Below are 13,391 nucleotides of genomic sequence, written 5' to 3' on the forward strand. Positions count from 1 at the left end.
CAACTGTCTAATTGTAAGTTAGTTTCAGTTTAACTCACGGTTACTTTTAAAGCTCACTTTCTGTTACCATTGTATTCCTAACAAATTGTGATTTACTTTCATTTCAGGACACTACTTTCGTCTGGGTCTTGCATTGTTTCTCGCCTCTATACATTTTGATTCTTGCATTATTTCTCTTTTTTTTTAACATCTCGGTCCTGCATTGTGGTAAGTATTTCTCAATTTTTTAATCAGTTTCTTAGTTGAATCGATTGAATTGCAATTACGGTTACAGTTCCGTCAATCCATTCATCCCGTTCGTCACCATATGTAACAATTTTATTTCTATTAAATCAATTCACTTATATTCTGTTTCCATGTTTATCAATTTCTCACTTCTTAAATCGCAAATGGGGTTACATTTATAAATTATGTACCAATACTCTTCTTATTCTTATTTTCTTTTTGAATCTGCATATGCATAATGATATTGCGTAAGATTTTTACAGTTTGATATCGCATGGCTCTTATATCACTTTAATACCCATCAAATTGGTTTTAGATTTTGCATATGTATGTGACTGAAACATATATATGTGTGGCTGAATTTAAATTTGAAGAGCACAAAAGTAAAATGGGCACTGAATAGTAATTGATAATATGTATTTTTACCATTGAATCCTTTTCCATATTTTAGAGTAGTAATTTTTATTTGTCTTGAATCATGTGCTTAAATGCAACTATTGTTTCAATTATTCATACCTTTACCTGTTTTTAATTTAATCAAGTTTTTCTGTTGTTGAATCCACATTTTGATTTTAATTAGAAAATTCATTTACTTTTCTGTTGATAATTTCTATTGCAAAATATGTAATCTGTGTGTTGTGGTTTTATGAGGGTATGTTTAAATTTGCAAAATTGTGCATAATATGAACATTCATCCTATAAACGCCTTGGTAACACAGCAGATAAAATTGACCAATTTCAAAGTATAAATGGTAACACAGCAGATAAAATAGACCAATTTCAAAGTAAATAGTTGGCAAACAATAACAAAAAGAATGGATTTTGAATTTCAAAATGTAAATCAACGGTGGATAAGTGTGACCCGACTTTGAGTGCGAGCGTAATTAAAACTTAGTCTATATATTTATTATTAAGTTTATTTGTTTAGGGATAAGATTAAAAGAAAAACACGATAACATGCAAATACGTTATTTTTTCCATATCAATTATCATACTCAACATTTCACCTCAAATATTTTCTGTTAATCGTGACCTCAAAATTGAAAAAAAAATAATGTTATTTTTACTACGTATATATTTATCAAAAACAGGGGAAAATATATATAAATAAATTTATTCCTGTGTATATATATAATAAAATAAAATTTATAATTTGATTTTAAATAATCATGTCAATTCAACATTCACAGGTTAGGATTAATTCAAAAACTAAATTCGCAACTCAGACTTTGGTTTGGATTATCAACCTATATATTTTTTTCCAACCAACGTATTATATTTTTTTTATTTGTTATTTTTCTCGAACAATTCTTTAGAATTTTTTTTTATTTTCAAATGTAAACAAAAATTATCAATGTAGTAAATTAGAGGTGTTCATTCTTGAATTAGACTCGAAATGTCGAAATCTAAACTGAACTAAATTCGGATAACCAAATCGAATTCGGGTATCAATAAAACAATGTAAAACTATAAAAAAACATATGAATGTAATTTTACAAAATGAAATTTTAAATATATAATTTTGATATGCTGTTCGTCATTATTTTTATACACATAATACAAAATAACATTGTTAAGTCCAAATTAAAGTACGATACTTTGTGGTCACGGTGATCGTAATAATTTGAATTCTATGAGAAACTGACAAGAGGAAAAATAACGTTTGTATATAACAATTTTCTTCTATTAAAAAACTAATTAAATCAACAAGAGGAAAACTAACGTTTGTATATAACAATTTTCTTCTATTAAAAAAACTAACTAAATGCAATGATAATTTTAGTGAGTTAAATTTATCCAATAATATTAGGAGTGAGAAACTATTAAGTGAGACTTTCCTTGAATTTTACAACTAAAACACCAATTTGGTAAATATTATTTCCACCAACACTCTTTTGGACAAAAACTCTAAAATGTTTTCCCTCCAATTTATTCATTACTTAGCTTAGTTACTAAGCTTACTGTTGCTATAATGAGTTTGTTAACATACATCCATTTTAATTAAAAAAAAGCTATAATAAGTTAGTTAAAAATGAAAAAAAAAACTGTAATAACTTAATTAAAGAATACAATTAAAAAACACAATGATAAACAGAATATCATAACTTTGTATTTATAAAATTGTATTTAAACTATTTTTATTTGCTTAAAAATTGATCTTTATATCCAATCAAAATTGTATTTTTCAGTTTACAATTCATTCCAAACACATATCAATTGAGAGGTATGGGTGGTGGTTATCCAATTCCAATTGTACCACAAGGGCTTTCAAGTCATGGACGATCAAACCCTTCTCCAGTGACAACCCCACCTTCCGTAACAAACCCACCCCCCCCCGTTACAAACCTACCTCCCGTCACAAACCCACCTCCCGTCACAATCCCTCAAGATAATGATCCAAATAGTGGACGGATGAAGAGTTGATTTGGGCGTATGACTATACCTTTGCTCAACTACAATTTGGGGCACTACATATTGGGGAGGGGCATTATCGTCCATTGGCAAACACTCCTACAGTGCCAAACCATCCACCATCTTCAAACCCCCCTCATGTGGAAAACCCCCATCAAACACAAGGAGTACCGAACTGGGCTGAAGGGTAAGAAACCGATCCTGGAGCGGAATACGAACCACCCTTGGATGAAGAAATGATTTGGGAACCTTAAAAAAACGTTATTGATGAATGCATCCACCGAAACGACGATGATAATGATTGATTCTCCTATGATTTGGTGTTTTGTTTTTGAGTAATATTTAATGTGATTTACTAAATGTTCTATTATGTGTTAGTTATTTTTATTTCAATGTATTTTTGTTTTGTATTAGTTTGAATTTTATTTATCTAGATGCTTCGGTTTTAATTATGTATTAATATAACTTTTTAATTTTAAGGTTATTTAAATTTTAATCATGTATTACTTTAATTTTAGTTGGCTCTCTCTCTTATCTACTTGACCTTAAAAATCAAACAGATATAAATTTAAATATATGTAACTTTTATTTTTTCTTTGACTAACATTGAACATTAATAGGATATGTCTGGTCATTGTACGGTCGATGAATTTTCATCATTGAGAAATGATAGAGCTTGGTATAATCTAACCTTTGTTATGGTCGAACTTATTTGGCATGACGTCGAGGGAAAGAGATTAGTGGTCATTTTTCTTGATCAAAACGTAAGAACATTATTTTATTTTGCTATATGTTATACGAGTGAATGTTTTTTCACCACTAAATGTGTTCTTTTTTAGAGACAAAAAATTGTTGCGATCGTTCCACAACATTTGATACACCTATATAATGACGCTACATTGGTGGGTGGCTTTTTTTTGTTGAATAATTTCCAAATTGAGAATCTCCACTATCATGAGTACCCAAAGTACCATAATTACCTCTTAGTCTGTTCGGAGAAAAAAATTATCATCAATGAATATACGAAGCTTTTATCACTGGAGCTTACGATTCCAAGAGGTGCTTGTATATATCCGTTGTGCCTTCCATTATGAAATTGAAGCGTGACAGAAGACCTAAAAAACTTATTGTTGGTACATATAAAATCCCATTCTTTATTTTTTAATTAAAAATATATTAGATATGGTGTATACAATTTGGTTGATTTCATTGTAGATGTGGTTGGGAGGATAATAGAAGGTAAACGGGATCGTTGTTGTTTTGAACTTTCTCTTCGAGATAAGACGTAAGTTATTATTTATTAACATATTAGAGACATAATATTTACACCGTATGTAACAAAAAACTAATTTTAAAAGAACTTTAACCTAAAATTGTTGTGTACAGTGGTCATACAATACAAATGTTTTTGTCCGCCCTGAAGCCTTCGGATGTTATATGTACCATTCGAGCGGTGCAACGAAAGTCTATCATATACGTATCACGTGTCAAGTTGGTTCACCTACCGGATAGTACATTATGCTTTAAACATCAACTTTCTAAAAAATTAGTTACATTTAATGGGTCATGTAATTTAATAAAAGTTGTTTTTTTTTCAGTTAATATTTTGAAGTCTACAGAACTGAGTAGGATTACGTATGACCCAGATATGCTCGAGGCACGAGATATTTAAATTATGGATCTATACTTAAGTCCCTGTTCATGATAGAAACATTGGGTGTTTTTATATCTTTAGTTGTTGAATATTAAAATCCATGATGGTGTTATGTGATTTGCTTTTGGTTAACTGCCTTTATGTTTATTTCCTACTTGTAGAAGTATACTTTAGTTTGTTTAATATTATATTATGTTGTAACAAGTATGTTATATTACTTGATTTAAAAGTAACGGTTACACCTATTTTTCACCAAACTATAATTTAGATAGGTTGGACAACTAAAAAGTTATTATTTATCTTAAACGAAGGTATCACCATGGCTGACCTTCCTATTGAAACAATATTTGAGATATTAACGAGGGTGCCAGCGAAGGTCGTAGGACGTTCTAGGAGTGTTTGTAAGGAATGGTATGCGTTGCTGTCAACTCGAGATTTCATAAGGGTACATTGTTCTCGCTCATTAGTTTCATCTAACCAGAGAGTTCTCTTAATTGACGACCTAACATGCTCTGTTCATCCGATCATCTTTCAATCCTATGATTATGGGCCAAGGTCAATAGTTACATTACCATTCGACCACCAAAATAATGATGTGTCAATACTTTCACATTTGAATGGATTGTTGTGTGTTTGCTTGAATCATACAAACGAGTTGCTTCTTTGGAATCCAACAACTACTGCTTTCAAGCGTTTGTCAACACCTGATTCTCTTGGAATCTATATAAATAATCTTGATGCCGTTGGTTTGTATGCTGATGATGCCGATGATTACAAGGTCTTGCATATCAAGCGTAAGTGGGGTGTATATGAAAGCTATGTTTATTCTAGGGAATTAAACTTTTGGAGAAATATTCCTTTCTTAACAAGACAAGAGTACCTTAGCCCCAATTTCTATTGGTCACCAGGCACATTTTGTGGTGGTACTCTGTATTTCACCTCTTTGTGAATGTTGGGTTGGAGGTACAAATGTGGTGATTTGTTTTGATATTAATTCAGAGCAGTTCAAGGAGATAAGCTTTCCACCTGTTCCATCTACGGGATTTGTTCAAGGTGTTTTAGTGAATGTAAAAAATGAGCTTCACATGTTTGCCACGACTGGCTGGTTTGAGATAACAATTGACCTGTGGACGTTAAAAGAGGATTACTGGATTAAGGTCTTATCGTGTCCTCCGATCCCCCCAATATGAGAGACGGTGTATATACTTTTCGTGCACATAGAGGAATATATCACAAAATCGACCAATTAGTTCCGAGGGATGGAACCCCTAGGTACCTGCAGTTGTATTTTTATGATCCTGATGCCGAGTTAGATCTCAGACTCCAATGGCCAAATCTTGATCGTCGTATTACTCAGATTTTGACACGCGTTCTTTCTACAAACCCACATGTCGATACATTTAGAAGACTTGCAGAACTAGGACCTCTGGACAACTATAGTGTCACTTTGAATGCTTCGGTTGAACTTGACCAAAGGGTGTACAACCGACCAACGACATCGGAGGTATATAAAATATATTATATTAGTTAAAATTATTTAATAGTATTGCTTATTTTACTTACTTATAGTTCACGATTATATAGGTTGCTGGTATTTGGGTAGAAGGTAATGACAATATCACTTCGTATAAACGGAGTATTGTTGTGTATGGTAGGTCTGAATATAGCCAAACTATTCAGCCGTACTTCAGTTGTTACGATCCATTGTCGTATCCTCTATTTTTTCCTAATGGTGAGTCGGGTTGGCATGCAAACATACCACGTCACGGAGTATCAATAAATGAGGTTCGCAACAATGACAACATCGAAGGAGAAATGGAAGGCACCAACAATTTATTATCCTTTTTAAGTGAAGATCATAAAAATACCGTAATGCGTCTTGTTTTTATTAACTGTTTGTTTTTAAAACATCTTCATCGTTCAGAGGCTAACACACGAAGTGGTAGACCAACCGTGGCTATGCGAGAGTACTACAGTTACAAGTTCCAGATTCGATCTACCGAAAACGTGCTTCTGTTCGGTGGTAGACTGCTACAACAGTTTGCGATAGATGTTTACATAAAAATTGAGACGTCACGCTTAGAATTTTGTGAGAGAACCAGGCTAAGATACGGGCCGATTTGTACCAAGGTCTTGTGGATTGCGTCAATGCTGGTGAGGTTCATGCAAACAGAGTCGGGAAAAGAATTGTGTTGCCTGCATCTTTCATCGGAGGGCCTCGCGACATGCGACGTCGGTTTCTAGATGCGATGACTTTAGTTCAAGACGACGACGGCAAGCCTGATATATTCCTTACAATGACGTGTAATCCTAAGTGGCCTGAGATATGTGATAATTTACATGTTGGTCAAACTGCACAAGATCGTCCAGACCTTGTTTCAAGAGTGTTCCGGGGTAAATTAGAAGATCTTAAGGAACAACTCTTTAAGAAACATATCCTTAGGGAAGTTAAGTCATACGTTTATGTCATCGAATTTCAAAAGCGTGGTTTGCCGCACGCACATTTTCTCCTTATCATGTACCCGCAACACAAGATCAATAACGCGGACCATTATGATAAGGTTGTGTGTGCTGAAATTCCTAACAAACAAAGACATCCCAAATTGCATGAGATGGTTGTCAAACACATGATTCACGGTCCTTGCGGCAATTTACGATTAAGCAATACTTGTATGCAGGGTGATCCTAAAATTTGTCGTTTTCACTATCCTAGACAATTTAATGAACAGATAACACAAGGAGAAGATTAGTATCCGTTGTATCGAAGGAGAGACACCGGGATAGAAGTGGATGTACGAGGAAAAACACTTGATAATAGATGGGTGGTCCCATATAACCCAAGGCTTTTGATGATGTTTAACTGCCACATCAATGTTGAAGTTTGCTCAAGTATAAAATCTGTGAAATATCTTTTTAAATATGTTTATAAAGGACATGACAAACATGTTATTCAAGTTGATCAAAGTGAGCCAGGGGTTGTTGTTAATGAGATAAAGAGCTTTCAAGATGCACGCTACATATCGCCCCCAGAGGCTATGTGGCGCATTTTTTCCTTCTCTCTTTCTCAAATATCTCCTTCTGTTTTAGCCTTACAACTTCATCTCCCAAATAATCAGATGGTTAGATTTAGGGATGATGACTTAATGTCTAATATTGTTGATAGGGAAAGGGATAAGAGAACCATGCTAACAGCATTTTTTGAGAGAAATAGAATCGATGAAACAACAAGGGTATATTTGTATAAAGATTTTCCAAAACACTTTACGTGGAATGGAAGCAAACGCCGTTGGAATCCTCGTGGCCGTAAAAACCAAAGAGGTCGTATCGTTTCCGCTAATCCAGCCGAAGGAGAAAGGTACTACTTACGCCTACTTTTGTCAAATGTCAGAGGGCCTACTTCTTTTGAACATCTATGCACAGTTAATGGTCAACGGTGTGAGACATTTCGAAAAGCAGCTCTTGAGTTAGGCTTAATAGAAGACGATGAATATCTATCACAATGTCTCGAAGAAGCCTCTACGTTTCAGTTTCCTAATGCTCTTCGAAGGTTATTTGCGACCATAATGATTTTTTTCCAACCTGGAGATATTCGAAAGTTATGGAATGACCAGTTTGAATCACTGTCTGAAGATCATCGGTTACACTGTCAAAGTATAGAACGAGTTCAAAATATGGTTCTTACTGAAATTAGTGTCTTGCTACAATCCATGGGTAAAAATATCAATGAATTCGACCTTCCTAAGATAACAGACGATGTTAACTTACAAGATGCAGGTTATCATGAGTTACAAGAAGAGTATGGGATTGTTTTGGAACCTGAACACTTGAGTGCCAAAGATTCACTTAATCCGGACCAGAAAAACGTGTTTGATGAGATCATGATGCATGTTGATAATGATCTTCCAGGCGTATTCTTTATTGATGGCCAAGGTGGAACTGGAAAAACATTTTTGTACATTGCCTTGCTTACTGAAATTTGGTCACGTGGTCTTATTGCTCTCGCAACAGCTTCATCAGGTGCAGCGGCTAATAATATGCAAGGAGGTAGAACGGCTCACTCAAGATTCAAGATTCCTCTTAATCTTGAAAATAATTCAATGTGCAATATCAAAAAACAGAGTGGGGCCGCTAAACTGATTCGGTCTGCCAAAATAATCATATAGGATGAAGCGTCGATGGCTAAACGACAGGCGATAGAGGCAGTCGTTCGTACATTCCAAGACATTATAGGTGTTAGTCTCCCATTTGGTGGGAAGATAATGGTTATGGGAGGTGACTTCAGACAGGTGTTGCCGGTTATTAAACGTGGCACTCGAGCACAGATTGTAGACTCCAGCGTACGAGTGTCACCTCTTTGGTCTTTGACTAAGAAGATGCGGTTGACCATAAATATGAGAGTGCTGAAAGATCCGTGGTTTTCTAAATTTCTTTTAAGAGTCGGCGATGGAACTGAAGAACCAATCGAAGGACACTATATTCGCATACCCGATGACATGACAATTCAGTGCAACAACAGAGAAAACGCTATAAAAGAATTGATTCATGCCATCTTTCCATCAATTGAAGATAATGTATATTCTTCAGATTATATAATCTCTAGAGCAATATTGTCCACTAAAAATGAGAGTGTTGACGAGATTAATAATCAAATGATTGAAATTTTTCAAGGGGAGGAAAAAGTTTATTACAGTTTTGATGAAGCTGAAGACGATCAGCGTAACTTCTATCCGGTCGAGTTCTTAAACTCGCTAAATGTTAGTGGTTTGGCGCCTCATAAGCTTCGTTTAAAAATTGGATGCCCAATAATATTGTTACGTAATATCGATCCATCACATGGCTTGTGTAATGGCACGCGGTTGATATGTAAGGGTTTCATGCGAAATGTTATTGATGCGGAAATTGCAGTCGGTCAACATGCCGGAAAAAGAGTTTTTTTGCCAAGAATACCTCTAACCCTTTCTGAAGATGACATGTTCCTATTCAAGCTGAAAAGAAAACAATTTCCAATTTGACTTAGCTTTTCCATGACGATTAATAAAGCTCAAGGTCAAACAATTCCGAACGTTGGTATTTATCTACCGGATTCTGTATTTTCACATGGACAACTTTATGTCGCGTTATCAAGAGGGATTTCAAGACAAAGTACGAAGGTGTTGGTACATCTCGCCAAAGAATTCAAACAACGCGGAGTTTACACATCAAATGTTGTCTACCAGGAAGTGTTGCGTGATTAATTAATCGCATCCGTATCAAAAAGAAGGTAAGTTAGTAGATTTTGTGCCTTATTTGCTTCCAGAAATTACCTTTTAATTACTATTTTAAATCACCTGTAAGCGTCTAACATTTTTTTTATGTGTCGAAATCTGGTACAGTAGAGGAGAAGATACAAGAAAGTCATAAGCGAACGGATGTATTGGTAAAACAGGAAGAGATACAAGAGACTCCCCACATTTTGTTTTTATTGGTTTGTCCAGCTACTTGACTGTTTTGAACTCTTCTTGTTTTTAATTATATCTACTTCCTTGTTTTGTACTCTTCTTGTAGAAGATCAACAAAGAATCAATAAACTAACAGAAAAACCAGTGTCATCATATCACGAATAAGAAAACTAACTTAAGTACTATACAATATATCACGAGATGACGGATAAACTAACGGTAAACAATTATACTATTGTAAATTGCCACTCCCGCCGCATCGCGCGGGTACGTGACTAATATATATATATATATATATATATATATATATATATATATATATATATATATGAACTCATATATATTAACGTGCCAACATAATCTAAAATGATAGCTTTTTGAGAAAAATCTCAAAGTTATGTGAAATTCTAAGATACGGAAAAACTTAGGAATTTTGTGATATATTGATTGATAAATCGTTCCTGCGTATAAGAGGATGTGTAAAAATCAATTTGTGTGATTGCGCTATTTAAAATACGCACCCAAAGGTGAGTGTCACTAAACCCTCTCTTTTTACTGTTTTGTATATATTTTTGGAGAAAAACACGCCTAAAAAGGGTTTAATAATGTTTTTGAATAAAACATACCTTTTGATATGTAAAATGTATACTTTCATTGAAAATATTTGGATTTGTTAAATATATATGTTTCGGGGAGAAACGGTTTTGGTGAATATATATATATATTTAGGGGAGAAACGGTTTTTGTGAGTAAATATGTTTCGGGGAGAAACAGGGATTTGTACGGTGTTTCAGAGAAAAAGACTGTGTAGTTGTGACGAATTTGCTTGATCCCAGGGATTTCAGGAAATTCGTACAACATCATATATTAAATTTATCATTATTAGTAGGATATATATATATTGTACGTGAGGCAGGCATCATAGATGGCCTTGATATGGGCCATGCGCAAGAGATGTCGTTTAATCATTTAAGTATTGCACGCGAGGAATTGTTGGTAGATCTATCGGGTTGACAACCCCGTCGTGGCCGGTCGCCCCATGTCAAGTCAAACGACGAATTGATATTCTGTTCATAGTCTAGCATTGATTATACCTTCATTTGATTCTATCAATATATAGTTCGTAATGTCTTGCTAACTTAAGAGTCCGAACATTTGATTCTATCAATTTAATATGTAAACTCGGGAAGATGTCTATGGTCGGAAGGTTCTACGGAAATGCTTGCGATGGCTGACCCTTGAGTTATTTTACAAGGAAACGAATTAACTTTCTTGAAAATTATATGGATGTTTTTATAATAAACACATAATTAGAAAGTTTTTCCTTGGATCAAATTATTTTAAGTTTGAATATGTTAACTCACCCTCCTTTGTGTTGACACTTGATTTTAACGTGTTCTTCAGGTACTTGAGTTCGGCTTCGGGAATTATGGCGTATCTTGTGGTTGTTAATGCATGTATGGTTTGATAATGTGTTGGACAAACTTTTAAAACTTTTTGGGACAAATGTAATAAGATCCATAAGGATCAAGACAACTTAACTATGGTGTGGTTGTGATGAACTTTAAGACTTATGTTTTAAAATCTATGTTCTAATTAAGTTAAAATGTCCAACAAATTGATGCATCGTTCAAATAGATATTAATGGGCACAAACTTCCGTCACCACTACGTTTTATATTCCGCTACGACGTTTTTGGGGTGTGACACCTACCACCACCCGACCACCACCACAACCTGCTAGCAGCCCTACCCCAACCCCAGATCTCGATGTTGTCCACCGCAACCACCACATCACCCCTTCGGCCACACCTCTCAGCAGCTTCGATCACAAATCAAAAATCAAATCTAGATATCACACTTTATCCATTTGGGGTAGATAGTGGATTAGTGGGTGGAACACTATACAAAGATAATGTATTGTATTCCAAAGGTACATCAACTTACATTGTTGATTCCATACTACAAATATACTAGCACAGTACGTTCTTGCAAATCACGTTAATCTACTAATTCGTATGCTTCTATAAGCAAGTTCTTGTAATAGCAAACACAAGTATCACACAAGTCTCAAGTCACCTAAAAAGTATTTTAAGTTTGGAAAATGTCAACTACAAATAGTTGGTGAGTTTCACTGTTTTAGTTTGCATCATACGATTGAAAATATAGTTCAAGTTTGACACATTTGATTAAATTATACTGAGCCCACAAGTGAAACCTTGCCTGTTCACCAGTGTCGTGTCCCACATTCGACACCTAAGCACTTTTCCACCCCAAGTAGCTATGTCTAACACCACATAGCGTGCTCACAGAGGTGCATGGACATATGCAATTGCAGTAGAACCCATGGCATTCTTGCCAGCTCAATTGGGTTTGTTAGACCAATAGTACTATTCACACGTCCATCGGCTTTTGTTGATCACTCGTGTTTGTGGGGACTTTTTGTGTGTTAGTATAACTTAGATAATTCACATCACAACATGTATGTATGTAACATCATCAACCCCATTTTTCAGGAGGGCTGAGGGCGACTTTGGCGACTTGGGTATTCTCGTGAAACCCTAACAGATTATTGATTCTCCTAGTCTTGATTGATCTTGGTAATCATCTTAGGGTTCTCTAATCGACCCTTAGAAGATTATTCAGTTGAAATCAGATTCGAGTTTTGCTTTAGGGTTCCGTATTTTTTTGTTTTTCTGATTGGCGAAGGACGGCTATTTCACTAATTAGGGTTTCGACATTCCTTCTCCTTTGGCTATTCATCGGTGCTGATTGTCTTGTCCAGATCTAGGGTTAGTTTTTTTTTGACCTGTGTCCGCCGATTTGGTATTCTATTTCTGCTTTTTCAGATTAGGGTTAAAAATTTGTGTTGGCTGGAGGGTTACGAATGGGTGATGACAAATCAGATGGGGTGTTTCCTCCGGTTGATCGCGGAAAACCTTCATTGTCTTTTGAGAGTTTTGCCAACCGAGTGATTGATGTTGAGGGTAATACTTGGATGCCTCACCGGGGTACAGTTCAGATGCCTCAAACTAAACCAAGGAAACCTAACATTCTTGAAGAACTGTTCAGTTCGACTGTTCAAGCCCCTGTGGAGATTGTGAGGCCGGAAATTCGGATTTCGGAGAACCTGGAAGATAGTGCAAACATCCAGGGTAATCGTAGTGATGGTGGTAACAACTCAAAACCCATGTCATATGTAGATTCGGTTTTAGCAGCCAAACCTGTTAAGGTAAATTTCAGAACTCTTGCTAGTCCTGTTACGTATGAGGGTTGTGATGTGGTGCTTCCTTGTGATTCAGTTAGAGCAGTTCAAGAAAAGTTAGCAAACACTTTGTATGGTTACTTCCTAGGGGACATAGTTTCATACCCGGTTGTGGATTATTTTGTGAGGAACAAGTGGAAGAGGTTTGGATTACAGAAATCAATGATGAATGCTAACGGGTTCTTTTTCTTTAAGTTTGCTGATGAAGCTGGTATGTTGAATGTTCTTAAAGAAGGTCCTTGGATTATCCGATCTCAGCCTATGTTTTTGCATATTTGGTCTCCTACTTCAAAGTTAGAAAAGAAGGGAGTAAAGAAGTTGCAAGTGTGGGTTAAAATCCATGATGTTCTGATTGCTGCGTATACGGAGGATGGATTTAGTATGATTGCTACGGCAAT

At 35.2% G+C, this 13,391-nt stretch overlaps 2 protein-coding genes across 2 annotated transcripts; both read left to right on the forward strand.

The window, feature by feature from the left end:
* The first annotated feature begins 5,477 nt into the window (after positions 1–5,477).
* On the forward strand, positions 5,478–8,454 carry LOC110914479. Its single transcript, XM_022159266.1, has 5 exons — positions 5,478–5,795; positions 5,876–6,023; positions 6,216–6,343; positions 6,394–6,937; positions 7,223–8,454. The coding sequence occupies exons 1-5, from the start codon at positions 5,478–5,480 to the stop codon at positions 8,452–8,454; spliced, it is 2,370 nt and encodes a 789-aa protein (XP_022014958.1).
* Positions 8,455–8,466: 12 nt separating this feature from the next.
* On the forward strand, positions 8,467–9,303 carry LOC110914478. The gene has a single exon (XM_022159265.1). It carries the CDS (start codon positions 8,467–8,469, stop codon positions 9,301–9,303), a length of 837 nt encoding a protein of 278 aa, XP_022014957.1.
* The last annotated feature ends 4,088 nt before the right edge of the window (positions 9,304–13,391 follow it).

The sequence above is a fragment of the Helianthus annuus genome, chromosome 15, assembly GCF_002127325.2.
Source record: "Helianthus annuus cultivar XRQ/B chromosome 15, HanXRQr2.0-SUNRISE, whole genome shotgun sequence".
Classification (NCBI taxonomy): domain Eukaryota; kingdom Viridiplantae; phylum Streptophyta; class Magnoliopsida; order Asterales; family Asteraceae; genus Helianthus; species Helianthus annuus.

Coding starts and splice junctions, on each gene's coding strand:
- LOC110914479 (XM_022159266.1), top strand. CDS start 5,478: ATGAGAGACGGTGTATATACTTTTCGTGCACATAGAGGAATATATCAC. Junction 5,796..5,875: donor ACCGACCAACGACATCGGAG/GTATATAAAATA, acceptor ACGATTATATAG/GTTGCTGGTATTTGGGTAGA. Junction 6,344..6,393: donor TACAACAGTTTGCGATAGAT/GTTTACATAAAA, acceptor TGAGAGAACCAG/GCTAAGATACGGGCCGATTT.
- LOC110914478 (XM_022159265.1), top strand. CDS start 8,467: ATGGCTAAACGACAGGCGATAGAGGCAGTCGTTCGTACATTCCAAGAC.